Source organism: Onychomys torridus, chromosome 16 (genome assembly GCF_903995425.1).
Source record: "Onychomys torridus chromosome 16, mOncTor1.1, whole genome shotgun sequence".
In the NCBI taxonomy this organism is placed as follows: Eukaryota; Metazoa; Chordata; class Mammalia; order Rodentia; family Cricetidae; genus Onychomys; species Onychomys torridus.
Genome location: NC_050458.1, coordinates 49,860,476 through 49,884,750, shown reverse-complemented (window position 1 = coordinate 49,884,750; position 24,275 = coordinate 49,860,476). Strand labels below are relative to the sequence as shown.

Genomic DNA, 24,275 nt, shown 5'->3' with positions numbered 1-24,275 from the left:
TCACTTCCTATTGCCTATGGATTAAGATGTAGAACTCTCAGCTCCCTCTCCAGCACCATGTCTGCCTGCATACTGCTATGTCCCACCATGATGGTAACTGAAACTATAAGCCACCCCAACTAAATGTTTTTCTTTATAAGAGTTGCTGTGGGCTGGGCGGTAGTGGCACATGCCTTTAATCCCAGTACTTGGGCAGCAGAGGCAGGTGGATATCAGTGAGTTTGAGGCCAGCCTGGTCTACAAAGTGGGTTCCAGGAGAGCCAGGACTGTTACACAGAGAAACCCTGTCTTGAAAAAAACAAACAAACAAACAAACCACCACCAACAAAAAACCCCAAAGAGTTGCTGTGGTCATGGTTTCCCCTCATAGAAATAGAGAAACCCTAAGACACAGCTGTTGATCTGGCAAGTATATTTTATTTTATTTCTTTGGTACTTATCCATAAGGACCAACAGAAGCAATTTGCTTTCAGTTTTACCTCAAGGATATATTAACTGCCTAGCCCTGTGTCATAACTTAACTCAAACAACTCTTGGCCATCTCTTTTCCACAGACTATCACATCAGTCATTATATTAATGGCATTACACTGGTTGAACCAAGTAAACAGGAGGTAGCAACCACTTTGGACTCATTGGTAACATATGTGTGCGACAGAGGATGGAAACCAAAATTCAGGGGCCTTCTACTTCAGTGAAATTCTTAGGATTCCAGTAGTTTGAGGACGCAGAGATATTCTTTTTAAGTAAAGGATAAGTTATTGTACCTGGTCTGTCCCACCACAAATTCAGTAGGCCTATTTGGATTCTGAAGACAGCACATTTCTCACTTGGGTGTATTACTCTAGCTAATATACCAAGTGACTTAGAAAGCTGCTAGTTTTGTGTGGGGCCTGGAAGAAGAGAAAGCTATTCAATAGGACCAAGCTACTCTACCATTTAGACCATCTGATCCAACAAATCCAATGGTATTTGAGGTATCAGTGGCAGATAGGGATGCTGTTTGGAGCCTTTGGCAGGCCCTTATAAATGAAACACAGAAGAGACCTTAGGAATTTCAAGCAAGGCTCTATCATCATCTGCAGACAGCAATTCTACATTTGAAAGACAGCTCTTGTTCTGCTATTGAGCTTTAGTGGGAACTGAGCATCTGACAGTGGGCCATCAAGTTACCATGCAATCAGGGCTGCCCATCATGAACTGGGTGTTACATATGATCCACTAACTCAAAGTAGGATGTACATTGGAGCAATCCATTATCAAATGGAAGTTGTATATACATGACTGGACCCAAGCAGCAGTAGACATGGTCATACATTTTGTTTGGAGGAGAAATGTCTAGATTGTGATTGTTCAGTGATTCGTGGGCTATAGCCAGTGGCTTGTCTGGATGGTCAGGGACTTGGAAAGAGTATGATTGGAAAATTGGTAAGAAAGACATCTAGGAAAGAAGTGTGTGGATAGATCTTTCCAAATGAGTGAAGGATGTGAAGATACTTGTGTCTCATATAAATGCTTATCAAAAGGTGACCTCAGCTGATGAGTTCATTAATCAAGTAAATAGAATGACCCATTCTGTGGACAGTCAGCCTCTTTACCCAGCCATTCTTGTTATTGCCCAGTGGACCATGAACAAAGTGGCCATGGTGGCAGAGATGGGAGTTATACATGGGCTTGACAACATAGACTTCCTCTCACCAAGGCCGACCTGGCTACAGCTGCTGATGAGTGCCAGATCTGTCAAAATCAGAGACCAACACTGAACCCCAGATATGGCACCATTCCTCAGGGTGACCAGCCAGCAACCTGGTAGGTTTACTATATTGGACCATTTACTCTGTAGAAAAGACAACACTTTGTTCTTACTAAAGTGGATACTTACTCTGGTTATGGATTTGCCTTTCCTGCACATAATTCTTCTGCCAAAACTACCATCTGTGAACTTACAGAGTGCTTTATCTACCATCATGATATTCCCTAAGTATTGCTTCTGATCAAAGAACTCACTTCACAGCCAGAGAAGTGCAACAGTGAGCCCATGATCATGGAATCCATTGGTCTTACCATGTTCCCTACCATCCTGAAGCAGCTGGCCTGATAGAAAGATGGAATGGCCTTTTGAAGGCACAGTTCCAGCACCAATTAGGTGGCAGTAGCCTGGAAGGCTAGGTCATGGTTCAACAGAAGGCAGTATATGCTTTGAATCAATGTCTAATATATGGTACAGTTTCTCCCATAGCCAGAATCCACAGGTCCAGGAAACAAGGAGTGGTTCCACTTACTATTGCTCCTAGTGACCCATTAGGAAAATTTTTGCTTCCTGTTCTCACAACCTTAAGTTCTGCTGACCTAGAAGTTTTGGTTCCAGAGTTGGGGAGCACTCCTACCAGTAGCCACAACAAACATTTCATTCAACTAGAAGCTCAGACTCCTGCCAACCTCCAGCCACTTTGGGCTTCTGATGCCCTTAAGCCAACAGGTTAAGAAAGGAATAACAGTGTCAGGAGAGGTGATTGATCCAGATTACCATGGGGAAATTGGGTTGCTTTTCCACAATAGAGGTAAGAAAGATTATGTCTGGAGTACAGGAGATCCTTTAGGACATCTCTTGGTGCTACCACATCCTGTGATTGTCAGTGGGAAACTGCAGGATGACAAAGGGCACAAGACCATCCAGAATAAAGGTATTGGTCACTCCTCCAGGAAAAGAGCCAAGATCTGCTGAAGCGCTTGCTAAGGGTGGAGGAAATATGAAATGGGTAGTAGAAGAAGGTGGTTACAAATACTATCTAAGGCTATGTGACTAGTTTCAGAAACCAAAGGATTATAATTGACATGAATGTTTCTGAGATATGTTTTGTTAAGAATGTGTGTGTAATCACCAGGTGGTGGTGATGCAGACCTTTAATCCAAGCACTCAAGAGGCAGAGGCATGTGGATCTCTGTGAGTTCGAGGCCAGCTTGGTCTACAAAGAGAGTTCCAGGACAGCCATAGTTTTTACTTGGAGAAATGCTGTCTTGAAAAAAGAAATGTGTTTGTATAGATATTTGTACAATTTCTTTTCTCAATATCTTTATCATATAATTAAGAGACTATCAGTGGTTATCATATTTATGTTTGTGATACTAGAAGAATGTCCTTCAAGGGACATTGCCACCTATTCTAAATTTATAATCTGTTTGCAGTTGTCATGTTAGGTGTAGTTATTACCTGGTTAAATACATGTTCACAAGTGTATGTGGGATAGTTATATCATGTTAGGCATAATCATGACCTGGTTGTTTTCATTTGGAAATTAATCGTGACATAAGGAGATATGATTGTGTCAAGTTGACAAGGGATGGACTTGTGATGGTTATTCTTGGTTGTCAACTACACCTAGAATTAGCTAAAACTCAAAAGGGGAATATACACATGTAAGGGATTTTTGCTTAATTTCAAGTGGGAAGATCCACTTCTAATCTGGATCTTTGAGGTGGGAAGACCCATATTTAATTTGGGCCCCATCTTCTGGAAGCCTATATAAAGATATGGAAGAGGGAAGATTCACTCTGCCAACTTACACTCACTTTCGCTGGCAAGTTCATTCCTTTACTGGCATTAGGGCCTACTTCTTCAGGATTCCAGCATAAACTGAAGACTAGCTAAGATATCCAGTCTCATGGACTGAATGACTACTGGATTCTTGGACCTTCCATTCATGGGTAACCATTGTTGGATTAGCTTGGCCACAACTTATAAATCATTTTAATAAATCTTCTTTATACACACACACACACACACACACACACACACACACACACACATATATATATATATATATATATATATATAGAGAGAGAGAGAGAGAGAGAGAGAGAGAGAGAGAGAATATCATTCTATAAGTTCTGTTACTCTAGAGAACCCTGACTGATACAGGATGGCTCAACAGTTAAGAGATATTGCTGCTATAGCAGAAGACCTGAGTTTGTTTCCCAGCACCCATGTTGAACTGCTTATAGCCACTTGTAACTCTAGCACCAGGGGAACTGATGCCCTCTTCCAGCCTCCACAGGCACTGCACACACATGAAATGTATACACACACACACACACACACACACACACACAGTCTCTCTCTCTCTCAGTTATTAGTGACTGAAAGACAACACCCATATGGTCAGGAAATAGGACATGCTTGTGATAGTATACAAATTGAGATTGCTTTATTATAAATAAGTCTTGAAATTTTCAATACATAGTTCTAGTGAAGTGTAAGGGAAAGAACATTTATCCACTGCTTACAGACAATAATAAAAACAATAATACTGTCAGGTGGTGGTGGTAGTTCATGCCTTTAAATCCCAGCACTTGGGAGGCAGAGGCATCTCTTATGAGTTCGAGGCTAGCCTGGTCTACAGAGCAAGTTCTAGGACAGGCTCCAAAGCTACACAGAGAAACTCTGTCTCAAAACAAACAAACAAAACAAAAAAACAATAACACCTTTGACCAATCAGTTTCACTGTAGTGAATGTCTTGTATGAAATAAAACACCAATACTTGAGATGTAAAGACAGGTGTGTTGTTTAGCATTGTTTTTCACTTTTCATGCCTGTCTTTTCTGTTGGGAAGTTTGTTAGTTTTTGTGGAAGTTGTATGCTACCTTACTCCAGATGACAAATGTACTTAAACATCCAGTCTTTCATTTTTACTTTATGTGATAAAATATATGATATACATATATATATAGAAAGGGGGGGGTGTTCTGGCTTGAATGTATATCTATGTCCCACATGCATACAGTGCCCATGGAGGCCAGAAAAGGTCATCAGGAACTTTATGGAACTGGAATTATACAGTTGTGAGCTACCCTGTAAGTGCTGAGAATTGAACATTAGGGTCCTCTGTAAGAGTATCCAGTGTGCTCTTAACTACCAGGCTGTCTCTCCAGCACCCCACCCCTTTTTATGTGTATGAGTGTTTTGCCTGCACATATGTCTGTGCCACCTGAGTGCTTGATGCCTGCAAAGGGTAGAAGGGGGCATTGGATCTCCTGGAACTGAAGTTATAGATGATTGTGAGCCACAATGTGAGTGCTAGGGATTGAAATTTAACCACTGAGATGTCTCTACATTCCCCAGATCATATCTCTTATTGGAAGAAGTTGTTGAATGTTTGTGTGCAAAATCAGTGAGTCTTTATTATCAAAGTACTGAATAGTAAAAGTGCTTTTCCACTGTAAAATGTTTTTATATTTTTCTATTTAGGAGTTAATGAAGACACTCCGAAAGGAAACAGATCTGAAACAAATACAGACTTTAGTACAAGGAACCAATACACGACTCAAATATTCACAAAATGAACTAGAGATGATGAAAAAGAAGCATCTTCCTGCATTTTACCGGGTAATGTAGACTTGTCTAAAGTTTTGTGGAAATTTGTATCACAACATAGAATTTTTTTTGGGGGGGGGGGATTTCGAGACAGGGTTTCTCTGTGTAGCTTTGCGCCTTTCCTGGAACTCACTCTGTAGAACTCACAGAGATCCGCCTGCCTCTACCTCTCGAGTGCTGGGATGGAAGGTGTGCACCACCACTGCCTGGCTAAAACATAGAATTTTAAGAATGGTTTTTACACCAGGTTTTAGTGACACACTTTTAATACAAAGGGAGTTCCAGGACAGCCAAAGCTACACAGAAAACCCTCCCCCCCCTAAAAAAAAGGATGATATTTACATAACGTTAAGTAATTGTAAATACTTTATTCCATGTTTAAGATTTTGTTACAGTCCCTGATGATTTCTATAGTATTTAATCATGTTATCTGGCTATACCAGAATCCATTGTAGCTAACGATCCTTCATTAATTGTAAAAGACATCTATCATGGTTTTAGCTTTATTGTATATAAATAAGTCATTAAGCAGAATTTTTTTCTTATTAGGAGCAATCTCAGCTACAAAGTGAATTGCTGAATATTGATTCTCAGTGTACTATGTTGAATGAAGGAATCAACAAACAGCAACAAAAAATTGAAGAATTGCAAGATAAGATAGATAAGGTAATAAATATTACACTTGTTATTAAATGGCATAGTTCTAGACCAGAGCTAGGGCTTCTTGGCATAGTTCTAGACCAGAGCTAGGGCTTCTTGGCTATGTACACACAACTGTGGATTCAAGATTAGATTCAAAGAAATCATCCTTTGGATGTTGTTATTTGTTCATGCCCAGAACAGAGCATAATATCAAAATATGATCTACCAGTACAGAGGATCATGGACCTCTGTAGTTTCCCATGATTTTGATTATCCACTGGCATTAATGTTACTTACTGCTGTATCAGTCTTTTCACATTTGTGTTTAACTGAAATCCACAAGTTTTTAACATGACTTACTATTAAAATGCAATTGTATTTGAGGCTAGATAGTATTGTTGGATTGAGATTGTACCAGTTTTTTGGAGTTTATTACTGATTCTGTGCTCTAATCCTGAGTTGTTTTTACTGTCCAAGATGTTTCATCTTACTCATATAAAGGATACATGTTTTTAACGTAGAACATTATATTTTAGGAGGGCTAAAGAACATAGAATCTCTACAGCTTTTATCAGACCATTTGTAATACCATTTAATAAAGCCAGTTCATGAACTTTTTCATGTATTCATGTTTTCTAAATAAGAACGTTGAAAATAATATGAGGATCGTTTATGGAGATAAAGACGAGAAAGCACTGGGCTGAATGCACTGATTAGCTTTTGACCTAATTCAGGAAAAGCTAAAAGTGAAATATGATAACACTGATTATGTATTCTTAAAAATGGTTATTAAATCAGTTGTTTTAAAATAACTTAAAAGGTAGAAGATGAAATATTCCAAGACTTCTGTGAAGAAATTGGTGTGGAAAATATCCGTGAATTTGAGGACAAACATGTTAAACAGCAGCAAGAAAATGATCAAAAAAGGTATTTTTATTTAAAAATTGGTAAGCAGTATTGATATACATGTAAAAATAACTATTCCCTAATTTAAAGGAATTAAGCTTGAAGTGGGCTTTATTTCAGTTCAACAAGAAATAGCTAGTAATGGTAGACTTACAGTATAGTAGTTGATCACACTTGCATACATCAGGCTCTGCCTGGGTTTGATATTAAGTACTACAGGGGATGGAGAAGCTAGTAAAACTTCAGTTTCTTACAAAGAAATCTAACAGAAACTAGAACAAAAAGGAAAGCCATACCAGTTCTCTTTATAAAGAAGCTAATTTCTCCCTAAGTTAATCTGTAGTTTAAACACCACTGATATGGAGAGGATTTTTTTTCTTTCTTTCTTTCTTTCTTTTTTTTTTTTTAAATAAGCTGATTCTAAAGTTCACATAGGAATTAGACAAGAAAAATATGAAGGAAACTAGTAAGTGGTGGGACTATAACTCACATATTGTACTTTATTTCGTTTTAGAGATTCAAGTTTATATGTGAATGTCTGTATGTATGCTATATGTACATGTGTGAGACATTCTAGAGGACAGAAGATAGTGTCAGAACCCTTGAGCTGGGGTTAAAGGCAACTAGAAGCTACCCAGTGTGGGTGCTGGGAACCTAACTCAGCCTTCTTTTAAAAGGGCAGCAAGAACTCTTAACCACTAAGCCATCTCTCCAGCCCCCAATTCCCAAATTTTAAAACATAGTATAATACATGAGGAACTAGCTCATAAGTAGAGTCTGGAAATACATTTACAAGGAGGGATTTGATATGTAATGTCAGTGGTCAAAAGAAACCCCCCCCCCATAGGGTTTCTCTGTGTAACAGTCCTGGCAGTCCTGGAACTCACTCTATAGACCAGGCAAAAGTTGTACTTTTTAATAAATCATGTTGTCAGGTTATGGTGGTGCTCGCCTTTAATCCCAGCACTTGGGAGGCAGAGGCAAGTAGATCTCTGTGAGTTCCATGGTAGCCTAGCCTAGTCTACAAATTGAGTTCCAGAACAGCTAGGACTGTTATACAGAGAAACCCTGTCTCAAAAAATTAAAAATAAATAAATAAATAAATAAAAAACCTCTTAATGTAAAAAATACAAATTTAAAAATAGTAGAATATGTCATAAGAGAGTTTGTAATATTAATCTCTTCGGGCTAGATAAATCATTCCAAGTTAAGGGCACTGTACTGGTTGCTGCTGTAGAGGACCAGTGTTCAGTTTCCAGCACTGGTGTTGGAGAGCTTACAACTGTCTATAACTTCAGCTTTGTATTGGAGGGCTTACAATTGTCTGTAACTTCAGCTCCAGGGCATTCAACACCCTCTTTTGGCCCCTGTGGGCATCCATATGCATATGGCATACACACAGAGACAAGCACATATAAATAAACATTTAAAAATAAGCTGGGCAGTGGTGGCACCTGCCTTTAATCCCAGCACTAAGAACACAGAGGCAGGTTGATCTCTGAGTTCAGTGTCAGCCTGGCTTAAAGAGTGAGTTCCAGAACAGCCAAAGCTACACAGAGAAACTGTGTCTCAAAAAAACAAGCAAGCAAATAAAACCCAAATAAATGAAATACAAATATATAGAAAAACTTACATTATATGACAAATAAAGAAAATCAGAAGACAAATGGTACCCTGGAAAGCATGTACATACATCCGTGTTTAGAAATGGTCAGTGGCTGCCTCAGGAAAGCCGAGATGAAAAACAGAAGTTTTAATTTTTGTTTATCTTTCATCTTTTGCATTTTGTACCACATGTGTGTATCATCTATTCAAATACATTGAAATATAAAAGTAATACATGTCCTTGAGAAAAAATGTTTTCAGGTATGGTGGCACATGTTTTTAATCCCATCACTTGGGAGGCAGAAGCAGGTGGATCTCTGAGTTTGAGGCCAGCCTGGTCTACGTAGTGAGCTCCAGGACAGCCAGGGCTCCATAAGACAGACTCTGTCTCCCCACCCAATTTCCCCCCCAAAAGAGAGAAAATGTTTTTCAAATCAAAATTATCAACATTTGGCCTACAGTCTTTTTATTAATCTCCATAACACTTTCATATCCCCTTCATTCATTCAACTTGTACTTACTGTGTGCTTTTCATGTAGTAGGTGCCCTTTGTAGGGGCTGAGAGTTCAGCAGTGGAGAAGAGTCAGGACCCTTATTTTCTTATTCTAGGTCTTTTCCATTTCTCCATAGGTTTTAGAATCAATTTTTCAATTGCTGTTCTGGCTGTGAATAGATACCTTGACCACAGCAACTCTTATAAAGGAAAACATTTAATGGGGTTGGCTTACAGTTTCAGAGGTTTAGTCCATTACCATCTTGGCAGAGAACATGGAGGCATGCAGGTAGACATGGTGCTGGAATAGAAGCTGAGAGTTCTACATCTTAATCCACAGTTGTCTGTGTGTCACACTGGGTGTGGCTTGAGCAAAAGAGAACTCAAAACGGGGGTTGGGGGTGACATGCTTCCTCCAACAAGGCCACACCTACTCCAATAAAGCCACACCTCCTAATTGTGTCACTCCCTATGGGGCCATTTTCTCACAAACCACCACGTATTCTTAAAAAGAACCTGTGAGATTTTTATTTGGATCCTACTAAATTTAGAGATCGTCTTGGGAAGAATTGACAACTAAACACTGATCCACAAACATGTCTATTTTCAGTCATTTTTAACTTCACTCATCAATGGTCTTTAGTTTTCAGTATAGAAGTTCAGTCTTGTGCCTATTTCATGACATGTGTTCCTCAGCATTTCATATCTTTGTGCTTTCGCAAATTGAGTTGTTTTAAATTTCAGTTTAAAATTGTATGTTGGTAGTATATTGAATTAAAAGTAGTTTCAGCAAGATGACTCTACCAGTAAAGCACTTGCCATGAAGCCTTGTGACCTGAGTTCAAGCCCCAGAACCCTTGGAAAGATTCAAGGAAAGAATAGCTTCCACAAAGTTGTCCATTGACCACACTTGCACTATGGCATATGTTCCTCCACACACATATCATTCACACACACACACACACACACAAATCATAAATTATAAAACTTCTTAATGAAATAAAATTAGTTTTCCTTAAACTTACCTTGTATCTTGAAACCTAGCTAAACACATTAGTTCTATTAGCCCTTTGACAGATTTCTGTAGAGTTTCTATGTAGAGAATCATATTCTCGACAGGAAGTAGTGGCACACACCTTTAATCCCAGCACTTGGGAGGTGGAGGCGGGCAGATCGCAGTGAGTTCGAGGACAGCCTGATCTACACAGCAAGTTCCAGGACAGCTAGGGCTACACAGAGAAACTCTGTCTCAAAAAACCAAAAAGACAAGAGAGAGAGAAAATCATATTCTCAGTAAATAAAATGTTTTGTTTCTTCCTGACTAGTTAGTATTTTTTCTTTTTTCTTTTTCTTGCCTGTTGCACTGTCTTCATAATGAATAAAGTGATGAGGACATATTAATTCTTAAGGGAAAAGCATTCAGATTTCTACAGTAATGTATAATATACATAAATGTTAAAATACTTTTGTCAAATTGAGGAATTCTTTATGGAAATTCTTACCATATGTGAATGTTGAATTTTTAAATATTTTCTCTGGTAATTATTTAGATCCTTATATAATTAGAGTTTTAAAGATATGTTAAGTTTCAGTAATAAATTACATTGATTTTCAAATGTTCAACAACCTTGATTACATAAAATGTGCCCAATTTAGTCATCATGAACTATCCTTTTCAAATATTTTTGGGTTCACTAAAATTTTGTTGGAAATTTTTTGTCTCTTTTAAGTATAATGACCTGTAGTTTTGCTTTGTTTTGTTTAATATTGTAATGTTTGCCATCAAGGTAATGTTAAACTTCAGCTGTGAGGTCTCTTCCTTCTGGAGGAGACTGCATAGAATTGATAGTTTCTTCCTACTTGGCTGCTTACACTTTTTTTAGTTTTTTTCAAGATAGGGTTTCTCTGTGTAGTTTTGGTGTCTGTCCTGGATCTCGATCTATAGACCAGGCTGGCCTCGAACTCACAGAGATCCGCCTGGCTCTGCCTCCCGAGTGCTGGGATTAAAGGTGTACACTGCCGCCACCACCACCCTGCTGGCTACCTACACTTTTATGGAAAGGTTTTTACTGCCAGTGTCTTTAATAAATACAGGATTGTTCATCATTTAGTCTACAGTATATATTTCTTAGGTGAGCTTTGGTAATTTGTGTCTTTATGAACTTGGTGTATTTTATAAGTTGTCAAACTTACTGACATAAGGTTATTTAAATATACTGGAGAGGATCCAGGTTTGGTTCTCAGCACCCACATCAGGCAGCTCACAATCACCTGTAACTCCAGTTTCAAGGATCTGATGCCCATTAGCCTCAGTGAACATCTGTACAAATGTGGTACACATAAACCCACAGATATACTTAATTTTTTTAATCTGAAAAAAGTTAAAAGAATCAACGTACTTTTCTTATATTGATTGATTTTATTATACTAGATTAGAGTTTGAAAAACAAAAAACTCGGCTTAATATTCAGCTTGAATATAGTCGAAATCAGCTTAAGAAGAAACTGAATAAGATCGGCACATTAAAAATGACTATCCAGAAAGGCAGAGAAGACATTGATAACCTAAAGAAGGTAATTTACTATGGGTGGCTGAAGTACCACTTTGTTGACGTTATGACTTCTTTCATTGAGTAGCAATTTTTTGAGCACGCAAGGGTGCCTCGTTGGGATGGGGGCAACATTTCAGAAACAAAGTAAAACGAACAGAACTGATGAATTATTTGTTGTTAAGTAGGAAGAGAGAAAACAGTGGCAGAGAGGACTTAAGCATGTAGATGACAAGAGAATTCTGGACTGGAACTACAGACTTCAGAATTACTGGTTGAGTTATGGTTTGCTCTGTTTTCAAAAGCATTTCACCATGCTGGTCTCAAACTCAAAATTCTGTCCCAGCCTCCTGAGAGCTAGATTACTGATATGTTCAAGGTATGGCAGGAGTTCCTAGTTTGTAGAACAAATTAAAAGCATATGACAAGGGCTGAGACTAAGGGAGGTGGAGAGCGTGGTGCAATGGAGAAACAGTTAGGATTCTAGAAAATTCAGAAATTTTAGGAGGAAAGACAGAAGAGGAGGCAGTACAGAAGCCCAGAACTATGGGAAGGAAGAAGTGATAAAAACTGTTAAGACAGGCTGGCATTTTATAGCCTCATGAGCACTTCCACTGGACGAATAGAACACAATTCAGGTGGCAGCAGGTTGAAGAGAATTCAAAAGGAAAGACAAAGATAGGAAATGATTACTAGGTCCCAAAATCTGTAGGATAAAAGGGTCACAATCTGAGCACACAGGATAAGGGGCTTTCTTTTAAGATGAGTAGGTGTTTTTACAGATAATAGCAGAACCTTTTTGTACTAATACAAAATGTTTTATGCACACACACACACACACACAAATTCTCTCTGTTCAGACTGAAGAAGAATGTCTGAAAGGCGTGGATGAACTCATGGTGAAGCAAGAACAAATTAAGGAAGTGTTTGCCACTCAGAGTGCCAACATTGAGAAAATTCATACTCAAATTGAAGAGGAACGCAAGAAGTTTCTTGCTGTTGATAGGTAATTAATACTTCAGTTTGAAAGACCTGGCTAATATTCTAAACTTATACTTCCAGTTTGATTTTTTTTAATCTAAACTTGTTTGAATGTTTATCCTTTGTTGCTCTGGGTCCCACATAATATCTTTCCGATGTTCTAAACATGGAGAAAACAAGGACAGTTGACAGTGAAGTTCTTTTTGGCAGCTGAAAACTGAACCCTTGTGTAGTCCTTTACTCTGAATCTCTTTTGATACTGGTATTTTCCTGTCATCTAGGGATTCCTTCTTGTCTATGTCTGCACTTAAAGCAGTATCTGGTGCCCGACAAGTATATATGCCATCATAATGAGGACAGTCAGTGCCTTGAATCAGTTGATTTGTGTCTAAATGACATCTGCTGTCCTGTGATTGACAGGACCATGAACACTTTTTTTGCTCTAACCCTTGGCCTGTCATAATTTTCCTCACTATCTAGACACCTTCAGTGCTTTGAGATTTAGCCTCTTGTATTTCATTTCAACAGAGTTGTTTCTGCTTTCTTTATATTCTTTTTTTTTTTTTTTTTTTTGAGCTGAGGATTGAACCCAGGGGCCTTGCGTTTGCTAGGCAAGCACTCTACCACTGAGCTAAATTCCCATCCCTCTTTATACTCTTGAAAACCACTCATCTTCCTCCACCTCCCCGTGTATCCTGATCTGTTCTCTTTTTCTGTTTTTGTCCATTTTCTGATGCTGTTTAAAGGTCCTTGTTGACTTAGTGTTAACACTCATTCCCCACTTTCAGTTAAGGCATTCCATTAGTGATAGAAACCCAGCTGTCAGGGATGCAATAACTGATCTGGTATCTGTCTGCCTAGTGACAGTCTCCTAGTTTAAGATTCTAAAATCACAGCCTATATGAAGAGGAAATGCAGGGTGAAAATTGCACAGATTTAAAAATAAAGTATTTGGGGCTGGATATGGAGACACACACCTGTAATCCCAGCAACTGGGAGTAGGAAGCAAAATAATACAAAGTTCGGAGTCAACAGGAGTTAAATAGCAAAACCTTGTTTCAAGAAAAATAATTAAAATAACTGAAGGAAGGCAGGGTCTTTGCCATCTCTGATTAAAGAAATGTCTATGAAAAAAATGTTCTCTTAGATCAAATGCATACATTGATACTCTTTCTCAGGAGTGATAATGTGTAATTCAGGGACTGGCACTTGGAGCTCTCATAAGAAAGTAATATTTTCAGGCTGGAGAGATGGCTCAGAGGTTAAGAGCACTGGCTGCTCTTCCAAAGGTCCTGAGTTCACTTCCCAGCAACCACATGGTGGCTCACAACCATCTGTAATGAGACCTGGTGCCCTCTTCTGGCCTGCAGGCATACATGCTATATACATAATAAATAAACCTTTAGAAAGTAACATTTTCATGTATGTTTATAATGTAACATGTTATTTTTTGGTATAATTACATAATGAATAAAGTCATTCATACCTGTATTTACAGGGAAGTGGGAAAATTACAGAAAGAAGTTGTAATCGTTCAGGGTTCTTTGGAACAGAAGCTACTAGAGAAGCATAACTTGCTGCTGGATTGCAAAGTTCAGGACATTGAGATAAGTCTTGCGCTGGGGTCATTGGAGGACATCATTGAAGTGGAGGTATCTAGCCAAAAATAGAATATGTGATGTCTTTAACTGCTCGTGCTGTGGTTTCTTTAGCTCTTTCTAGGAAAGGAACGGGGAAAATGTTTGTGTCAGGGTATTTCAAGGCAGATACTAAAATAGTAAGATGAATTAATAGGAATCGTTATCTAAAAAGAAAAGTATGGTTTCTAAATGGTCGTAGCAGACTATGTAGACCTCGCACTTGAGGAGTTAGAAGGCTGAGATGATGACCAAGAGTTCAAGGCCATTCGGGGCCGTATAGCGGGGTCCTGTCTCAGACATACGTTTATAGATGTTATATAAACATATATGAGAGCTCTAGGGAAAGCCAATCTTAGGGTCTTACGTTCTTATCTGTGTGTGTCTGTGTCTCTGTGTGTGTATATGTTTATTTTTAATTTTTCTTTTTGGTGTTTCAAGGCAAGGTTGCTCTGTAGACCGGGCTGTCCTGGAACTTGCTCTGTAGACCAAGTTAGCCTTCAATTCACAGAGATCCACCTGCCTCTGCCTCCTGAGTGCTGGGATTAAAGGTGTAAACTACCACTGCTCAACGGACCTTGCACTTTTTTATGTTGTAACCTTCTGAAGTGACATCAGGTTCTCACTTAACAATGTCTGCTGCCTGCTGGAGAAATTACTTTACCAGAACCTCATCTTCTGAGGTTAACAGTGCTTAAGTGTTAACAGTCCTCAACTCCAGACATCTCTCACCATCATGTCTCACCTAAGGAAGAAAAAATGCACTGAGAAGCTTGTGAAATTCATAGTCCAGGCACAGAAGCTTGCATAGTAGCTCCTTTTGCTCAGCACATAGCTAGCTGTCAGGAAAAGTATCAGAACCAACATCAGAGTTAAACTAAGAAATGGATGGGGCTGTTGATAGTATCAGGATCAAAATTTAAGACAAACGTGATTAATAAACTGAGAACTCCACTGGATAGTCAGTGTGTAAGGATAATTTAAACAGGGTGGGGGTTTTAAGCAGAACCAAATGAATACTTTATATGGGCTTACTAATAGATTAAACAAAGTTAAAGATCTATGAGCTTAAAGATGGCTTTAAAACACCAAATGTAAAAGACAAAGAGAAAAAAGGCAAAAAGAAAGAGGTTTTCCGCTGGGCAGTGGTGGCGCACGTCTTTAATCCCAGCATTCGTGAGGCAGAGGCAGGTAGATCTCTGTGAGTTCGAGGCCAGCCTGAGCTACCAAGTGAGTTCCAGAAAAGGCGCAAAGCTACACAGGGAAACCCTGGGGGGGGGGGGGGGATTTTCCAGGTACTATGGTAAAATTACAAAAGGTAGAATATGTACTAAGAAAGAAGAAACAGATAACAGATTCTTTCCAAGAGAAATACTGGAAGACCATCTGATGGAAAATTGACTTCCATGACTCCTTGATAGAAGAGGCGGAGTAGAAGCAGCCCTGTTTAAAAAAAAAAAAAAAAAGAAACTAGCAGTTTTGCCCTAGGACAAGCCCATGAAAGATCTCAAAAACTTAGAATCCTATTGGGGACTGTGGTGAGATAGTGACTCCTCTATCATGGTCAGTCAACAAGAGAAAGTAAGTCTTCTTTGTCACTTCCCATGGGCTCAGTGCCATCTTGAGAAGAAACCAATTTAAGATTGAGCTACTTTGGGAGCCTGAAAATAAGATCAGTCACAAGTAAAGGTGTCTAGAGTCAACCTGCCACAGCCCTCACAGTGGGAGACATTCAAGGAGGCATAGTGAAATGGAAGACTAGATGCTAACACACCAGCAAGTTCAGGTGGTAGGAGGCTTAGCTCAGGCAATGGAAAGTACAGTGTGGGGCTGGAGAGAAGGCTCAGCAGACGAGGGCACTTGCTGCTCTTGCAGAGAACCAAGTTCAATTTCTACACCCACATCAGGTGGTTCATCACCTTCTTTGTAACTCCAGTCCCAGAGGATCCATTGCCTTCTAACATCCACAAGTACCAAGCATACACATGGTACACATACATACATTCAGTCAAGACATTTACACATAAAAAATGTTTAAATCTTAGTCAGTGTTCTCTTGCTATGAAGAGACACCATGACCATGGCAGCTCTTCTCCGCCCTCCCTTCCCACCCGCCAAGATGGTTTCTCTGTGTAACAGCCCTGGCCATCCTAGAACTCACTTTGTAGACCAGGCTGGCCTCAAACTCACAGAGATCCATCTGCCTCTGCCTCCCAAGTGCTGGGATTAAAGGTGTGTGCCACCACTGCCTGGCTGACCATGACAGCTCTTATGAAGGCAAGAATTTCATTGAGGCTTATTTACAGTTTCAGAGGTTTAGTCCATTGTCATCATGGCAAGGAACTTGGCAGCTTGCAGGCAGACATGGTGCTGGAGAAGGAGCTGAGAATTCTACATCCAGATCCACAGGCAACAGGAAGAAAGAGTCTCTGGACTTGGAATGGGCTTTTTGAAACCTCAAAGCCCAACCCCAGTGACACACTTCCTTTCTCCAACAAGGCCATACCTCCTAATCCTTTCAAATTGTGCCACTCCCTGGTGACTCAAGTATTCAACTTTATGAACTTATGGGAGCCATTCCCATTCAAACCACCACAAAAATCTATTAAGTTTTAAAAGAAAAAATACAGACCTGCTTTTGATGACAAGAAGCTGAGCTCATCACCTGAGGACAATTGGAATCTGAACCCAGCCCTTGAGCTGCCTAATTTTCCATGAGGCTTACTGTTGACAGGATTGAGAATTCAGAAGCTCCAGTGCAACATCTCATATCCTCAGCTTTTCTCTCAGCAAAGTGTTTAATACCTACCACGTTTTGAAAAGATGGTGATCCAAAGTCAGGAAAAAAAAAGTCACTTTTTCTTCTCATATATAGATCCTTCCTGGCTTATAATGTGTGTGTGTGTGTGTGTGTGTACGTACATATGTATATATATGTAACTGGTATAAGTGCATTACTACAGTGTAACAATGAGAAAGGAAGACCTAAGAGCTGGGTGTGGTGTAGCAGATACCTTTAATCCCAGCACTCAGGAGACAGAGTAGAATGTGTTAAGAGTGGAGTGCAGGCAAAAGGACACATAAGAAAGAGGATACAGAGCTAATTGTTTTCCTAGTTTCAACTTTGTAATGTTGTTTTGTTTTGTGTGTGTATGATAGGTAAGTAGAAATGTAAGCGATAGTGGAAGTGTAAAACTCTAGCTGGGCCTGGTAGTACAAACCTTAATCTCAGCACTTGGGAGGCAGAGGCAGGCAGATCTCTGAGTTCATAGCCACCCTGGTCTATGGAGCAAGTACCAAAACAGCTAGGGATATACAGAGAAACCCTGTCTAACCATTGCCCCCAACACACTAAAACAAAACAAAAACCCTAAAATACATAGTGTTTGAGACTGGGCAAGTGTTTAAGTAGCACCTTAATCTAGTTGTGTGATGTTTTTATTTATCAGTTCATTACAGTTTTATTTCCAATAGAAAAAAAAAAACTATAAGATATAACAAGTTTTGGCATGATGCCTTTCCTACATTTGGGCAGTCCAGTTATTATTAAATGAATAAATAATACCAGTAAGAAACAGAATATGATAGAAGGAGCTGAGATTAAAAACTAAAGGCATAGAAAAATCTAGTCAGTAAAGCTTTTGTACATATCAATAATAAACCTGCTGAGAAATAAGGAAAAACATATTTACAACAGCTTCAAAGAAATAAAATACCAAGCCAGGTGGCGGTGGCGCTTCCTTTAATCCCAGCACTCGGGAGGCAGAGCCAGGCAGATCTCTGTGAGTTCGAGGCCAGCTTAGTCTACAGAGTGAGATCCAAGACAGGCACCAAAACTACACGGAGAAACCCTGTTTCAAAAAACAAACAACAACAACGACAAAAACCCTAGGAATAAACCAAATCAAAAGGTGGAAAACTTCTACAATGAAAACTTTAAAATTCTAAAGAAATTGAATAAGAGAATTGAAGACAATTAAGACCTCTCATGCATCAATGATTAATATTTTGGATATGCCCATCATACTTGAAAGCAGTGTACAGATGCAGTGCAATTCTTATCACAGTTTCAATGGCATTCCTCACAGAACTAGAAAAAGAAAACAATCCTAAAATTTATATGAAAGTACAAAAGACTTAATAGTAAAAGCAACCCTAAGCAGAAAAAGCAGTGTTGGAGTATTACAATACCTGATCTCAGATTATATGACAGAGCCATAATAAAACAGCATGCTACTAACATTTAAAAAAAAAAGAAAAAGAAAAAAAAGATCCACAGACCAGTGGAACAGAATGGAGGTTCCCGAAGGAAAACATGTATATACACTTTAGCAGTGTGATTTTTCAGTAAAAGTGCTAAAGTCAAACATTGGTGAAAAGACTTCAGCAAAGGACACTGGGAAAATTATATGTCACATGTAGAATGGAACTCTCCTTTCCTATCAGTATGTGAAATAAATTCACAATAAACAAAGATTTTAATGTGAGCCCTGAAATTCTGAAGCTGCTGGTGGAAACAGAACACTTGAAAATATGGGTAGAGGCGGCGGCGGCGTCGGCGGCTTCTTCTTCTTCTTCTTCTTCTTCTTCTTCTTCTTCTTCTTCTTCTTCTTCTTCTTCTTCTTCTTCTTCTTCCTTCTTCCTCTTCTTCTTCTTCTTCTTCCTTCTTCTTCTTCTTCTTCTTCTTCTTCTTCTTCTTCTTCTTCCTTCTTCTTCCTTCTTCCTTCTTCTTCCTTCTTCTTCCTTCTTCTTCCTTCTTCTTCCTTCTTCTTCTTCTTCTTCGGAAAAACACCAAATGGCCAGTGCAGTGGGAGGACCTAGAGACCTGGAGGACCTGGGGGCCCAGGTTTAGGAGGCTGCGGCGACTTCCATGGAGAGTTCAGCAGTGGTCTTAGGGGCCACGGTTGTCAAAATGGCCATGGTTGATGCCGTGGGGCTTGTGGAGGTAAAGCTGAAGACAGGAGTGGATCCCCATCACCAAGCTGGGCCACCTGGCTAAGGACATGAAGATCAAGTCCCTGGAGGAGATCTATCTGTTCTCCCTTCTCATTAAGGAATCTGAGATCATTGACTTTTTCCTGGGTGCATCCCTAAAGGATAAGGTTCTAAAGATCATGCCAGTGCAGAAGCAGACTTGGGCTGGCAAAGCGGACCAGGTTCAAGACTTTTGTTGCTATTGGGGACTACAATGATCATGTTGGTCTTGGTGTAGATGCTCCAAGAAAGTAGCCACTGCCATCCGAGGGGCCATCATCTTGGCCAAGCTGTCCATTGTCCCTGTGTAGAGAGGCTACTGGGGGAACAAGATTGGCAAGCCCCACACTTCCATGCAAAGTGACAGGCTACTGTGTCTCTGTGTTGGTGTGTCTCATCCCTGCCCCCAGAGGCACTGGCATCATCATCTCTGCTCCTGTGCCTAAGAAGTTACTGATAATAGCAGGTATTGATGACTGCTACACATCAGCCAGGGGCTGCACTGCCACCCTGGGCAACTTTGCCGAGGCCATCTTTGATGCCGTCTCCAAGACCTACAGCTACGTGATCCCCAGCCTCTAGAAAGAGACTGTGTTCACCAAATCTCCTTATCAGGAATTCACTGACCATCTTGTGAAAACCCACACCAGAGTGTCTGTTCAGAGGACCCAGGCTCCAGCTGTGGCCACCACATAAGGGTTTTCATACAAGAAAAATAAAGTGAATTAAATCTGTTTAAAGACAGAAAAAAGAAAATATGGATAGAGGCAAGAACTTAATGAAAAGGATTCCAGCAACTCAAGAACTAACAACAAGAATTGACACTTAGGTTCCTTAAAAAAGTAAAACAAAAACAAAAACCCACCATATGATACAGATATACTACTACTTTTATGTGCCCTGAGGAATCAGCATACCACCGATACACTTGCATATCTGTGTTTATTATAATACTGTTCACAATAGCCAACATGTGGAGCTAATCTAGGTTCTAGTCAACAGATGAATGAGTAAAGAAAATGTATATGCACACATGAAAGTTTGTTCAACTATAAAGACTGCTATATTGTTTGAAGGAAAATAGAACTTGAGATCATGACATTAAGCAAAATAAGTCAAACACAGACAAATGTTATATCTTCTCTCATATACACTCATGAGATATAGAGCTTCTGCAATACATTTTGTATTCAGCTTTAACTTGCATTTGAGCTGTTTTAACAAATACTATATGCAAAGCATAAACTTAATTCAAAAAGTAGTTTTATTGAGTTTACATTGCTAAGAAGTCTACTAAGGGATGAATAAGGCTTTCTTTTTTCATTTTGTAAGTTTTGGTTTTCATCAACATTACACCAACAGCCAAACAATAGTTGAATACAGTAATTTTCTCCTCTTTTTAAAATTTTTTTTATATTAGATATTCATATATTCTAACAGGGAAAAAAAAGGAGAAAACCTAGCAACTGAGTGTTGATAGTGGGTCCCAGAGACTTAGATAGGAAAGAAGGGACAGCTTAAGGGAAGGCAGCTAGGAGGCAGCTGAGGTGAGAATTGAGCAGACATGCAGGCATTGATAGAGGGAAGTATGTCAGCCCTGAGTGTGGCTTCCAACTGCTTTATCAGTAAGGTGGTGTGCTTGCAGCAAAGTGAGTACAGGACACTGGTGCATGAGTATGTCAAGAATGACTGAGACCAGGCCTTTGTATCTGTTTGGTTGCTATTCAAGGGGTTAACTTTTGATCTGAATGACTCAGCAAGTGGCTGGAGTAGAGGATACTACTATTCAGACAAGAATGTCTGTTTTTCAGTTAACTGAAACAGAAAGTACCCAGGCAACAGCTGATATCTATGACAAAGAAGCATCCATCCAAATAGACTACAGTCCTCTAAGGGAAGATTTGAAGGTAATTTAAAGATTTGTTTGTGATTAACAGTAACATTAGATATTAAAATACTATATTAATCCCAGCACTCGGGAGGCAGAGGCAGGCGGATCTCTGTGAGTTGAGGCCAGCCTGGGCTACCAAGTGAGTTCCAGGAAAGGCGCAAAGCTACACAGAGAAACCCTGTCTCGAAGGGAAAAAAATACTATAGAATCATTTTTATATGGTTAGGTTTAAGATATTTGAGGTGGGTGGTTGGTAGCATTTGTTGTTTTGTGGGGGAAGAGACAAAGGGAAAAAAGAAAGCTGGGGTGATGATTGCAAATGCCTGCATTCCCAGCACTTATGAGATAGAGGCAGGAGAATGACTGTCAGTTCGTGTGTCATGAAACGCAGTCTCCAAAAACCAAAACAGGAGCTGCAGAGGTTGTTCAGCCAGTAAAGTGCCTGCCAAGCAAACATAGTAACCTGAGTTTGGTTCCACAGAAAAGGCCAGGTGCTGAAGTTTTAAGTCTGTAATCCCACAACTGGGGAGTCAGAGACAGGTAGATCCCTGAAGCTCACTGGCTAGTAGTCTAGCCAGTCAGTAGTGAGCTCCAGATCCAGTGACAGATCCTGTCTCAAAACATAAGGTAGAGAGCTATAGAGATGGCTCAGTGGTAAGAATAGGCTGCTCTTCCAGAGGACCCAGGTTTTGTTCCCTTTACCCATATGGCAACTAACAAGCATCTGTAACTCCAGTTCCAAAGGATCCAATGTCCTCTTCTGGCCTCCATGGGTACTGCATGCAAGTGGTGTACAGACACACATGCAGGCAAAAACACTTGTAATTTGTTTGTTTGTTTTTGTGGAGCTGAGGATTGAAGCCAGGGCCTTGAGCTTGCTAGGCAAGTGCTCCACCACTGAGCTAAATCCACAACCCCTGTCATTTTTTAAAAATAATTAATTACATAAAAATAAAATGGAGAGAAACTGAAGAAAAGACAGCAAAGGCAGCCTCTGGCCTCTACTTATACGTGTGCACACACACAAATATGTGCATACACCACCTAACATCTGTGTATAGTGTTTCCAACACCAGAGAAGTAGCAGTTATGTAGTTCTCTGAACACCAGCTGGAAATGTTAGAGTTCAGTTCTGGTCTGCCACTGCCTATCAGATTCCACAAATTCAGGGCACAACTATACCTGCACTACAGATGCCAGTCACCCAGGGGTGCCTCAGCCCTCAGGTGCAGTGATTTGCTAGATTCATACACAGAATTCAGGGTAATGATTTATTATACATTTACCAATTTGTTATGAAAGATACAACATGGGAAGAGCCAAGTGAGAGAGATTCATAGGACAGGAATGAAGGAGGTACAGAGCTCCCATGCACTCTGCTTCCTGTAGGTGTGCTGCCCTGCCAGCCTGTCCATGTGTCCACCAACCTGGATTCCTGCCCCCCTCAGAGCATGACTGATTCAACTGGTAACTGATTAAACTGAATCCCTATTTTCTCTTCATTCCCAGGGAGGACATGATAAAAGTTACAAGCTTCTAATCCCATTTGGTACACCAGCAGTCAGTTCTTGAGTCAGTTGATTGGCATTACCTCATTACAGTGGAAAGGGGCGGACTGTGAATAACAGGAGCTCCTTTCATCTCATCCCTCGGGAAATGTCAAGGGTGTTATTTCTGAGCCTGGAGCAGGATGAATGCCAAATGCCTATTGCAAATAGTAGAAAATAGGTAACCTATTTCTTTTTTATGAGATAGTCATACTATAGGCTGGCTGACCTGAACTCATCGGGCACAGTGACTGCTGCCATCTGGGCTACCTACCCCACACTGCCAGCATCTTCGGAGAAGTGAACCTGCCTTTTGGGGTAGTAGTACAGTTCTAAAACTGAAATTAGTCCTAGAAAGCCTGAGCAATTATCTCCTTGTTATACATGTTCATTCCTGAGCCAGTAGCTCAAGTGAACTTAGCCTTGCTCTGAGTCAGTCATTGCTATTCCTAGTCCCTCAACACGGCCCCACAGGTGAGAATGGCTCACCTTCTCAAAGCACGGGCAATGTTGAAAAACGAGGATGATGCTGAGTAACAAAGCCCACATCTTTAAACATCACGTGTTAATGTATTTGTGAAACTTGTTGGATTATTTGATTATATTTGTGACGGCTTTTGTCTTCTCTACAGTTTTTTATTTACTGCTTTCTCAATTTACATTAGTTTAGAAAAGTCCTTTTCTATCTCATTATCCAGTAAATTATTTTGTGTTGATGGTTTTCTGGAATATTTAGTTTTATTTTGTTGGTTTTTTGAGACAGGGTCTTATGTAACCCAGGCTGATCTCAAATTCACTATTAGCTGAGGATGACCTTAAACTTATGATACTTTTGCTTCCACTTCTCAAGCACTGAGTTTATAGGCATGCCTCACTATACCCAATGTATAAAGTGCTAGGGGTGGAACCCAGGCTCTGTGCATACTAGGTAAGCCCTCTACTACCTGAGCTATATCCCCAGCAGATGTTTTCTTTAGTTTTTATTTGCCTACTTTGTTAGAATATTTAAAGACAGATGTATAGGGACAGAAGGCAGAAAGAGGGGCTTGGTCTGACCTCAGGTGGTACCATGTTAATTCATGGTGAGGGAGCAGTTTTGTCACCCATATGTGTGGATGGCCCAATGCTACAGAAGATGGGTGGCAGCCTTAATAGGGATGGAAATTACTTCCTTAAGCCCATAAGGGGAGCTAAGAAGTGTAATCTTTCAGCAGGAAACTATTGTTCCTAACTGTAAGTGGCTATTAAAAATATGCAGAGCAGGAATGTTTTCTGCTGAGGAAGGTCTTTGTTAGAGGGGTTCCTCTGATCATGCAGCAGGGGTAGAGTCTTAACTTAATTGGCTTTGATGGATCAGGCATTTGCCATCCTGTATTCCTGAAGAGGCTTGAAAAATAACTAGAGGGGTGTAAGGATATGATTTGGTTACAGAATAGAATTGAAAGATTTTTGGGGGAAGTTTGAGGGGTAGGAAGGAACAGATGCAGGAGAGATGGAGTGGGCCAGTGAGAGGAAATGTTGATTCAGGTAACAGTGACTGGTCTGTCATATTGCTGGGACTGTTGCACCAAAACAAGCTAGCAGAAGTATCAGGGAGCCACAGAACATCAAAGAAAGGGGCAGAAGAAAATAGAGGACTAACATAAAGGGTTATATCTGGCCTGGGGTGAAAGAGATGAA

General features: G+C 39.9%; 1 protein-coding gene across 1 annotated transcript in view; it reads left to right on the top strand.

Annotated features, from left to right (window-relative positions):
* Smc1b (structural maintenance of chromosomes 1B) overlaps window positions 1-24,275 on the top strand; it is a 78,276-nt gene that overhangs the window by 40,330 nt on the left and 13,671 nt on the right. The window contains exons 13-19 of the mRNA XM_036208957.1: window positions 5,246-5,383; window positions 5,921-6,037; window positions 6,834-6,940; window positions 11,449-11,590; window positions 12,426-12,571; window positions 14,045-14,198; window positions 20,969-21,064. Coding sequence (XP_036064850.1) covers window positions 5,246-5,383; window positions 5,921-6,037; window positions 6,834-6,940; window positions 11,449-11,590; window positions 12,426-12,571; window positions 14,045-14,198; window positions 20,969-21,064 — 900 coding nt within the window. The remainder of the gene's footprint in view (window positions 1-5,245; window positions 5,384-5,920; window positions 6,038-6,833; window positions 6,941-11,448; window positions 11,591-12,425; window positions 12,572-14,044; window positions 14,199-20,968; window positions 21,065-24,275) is intronic.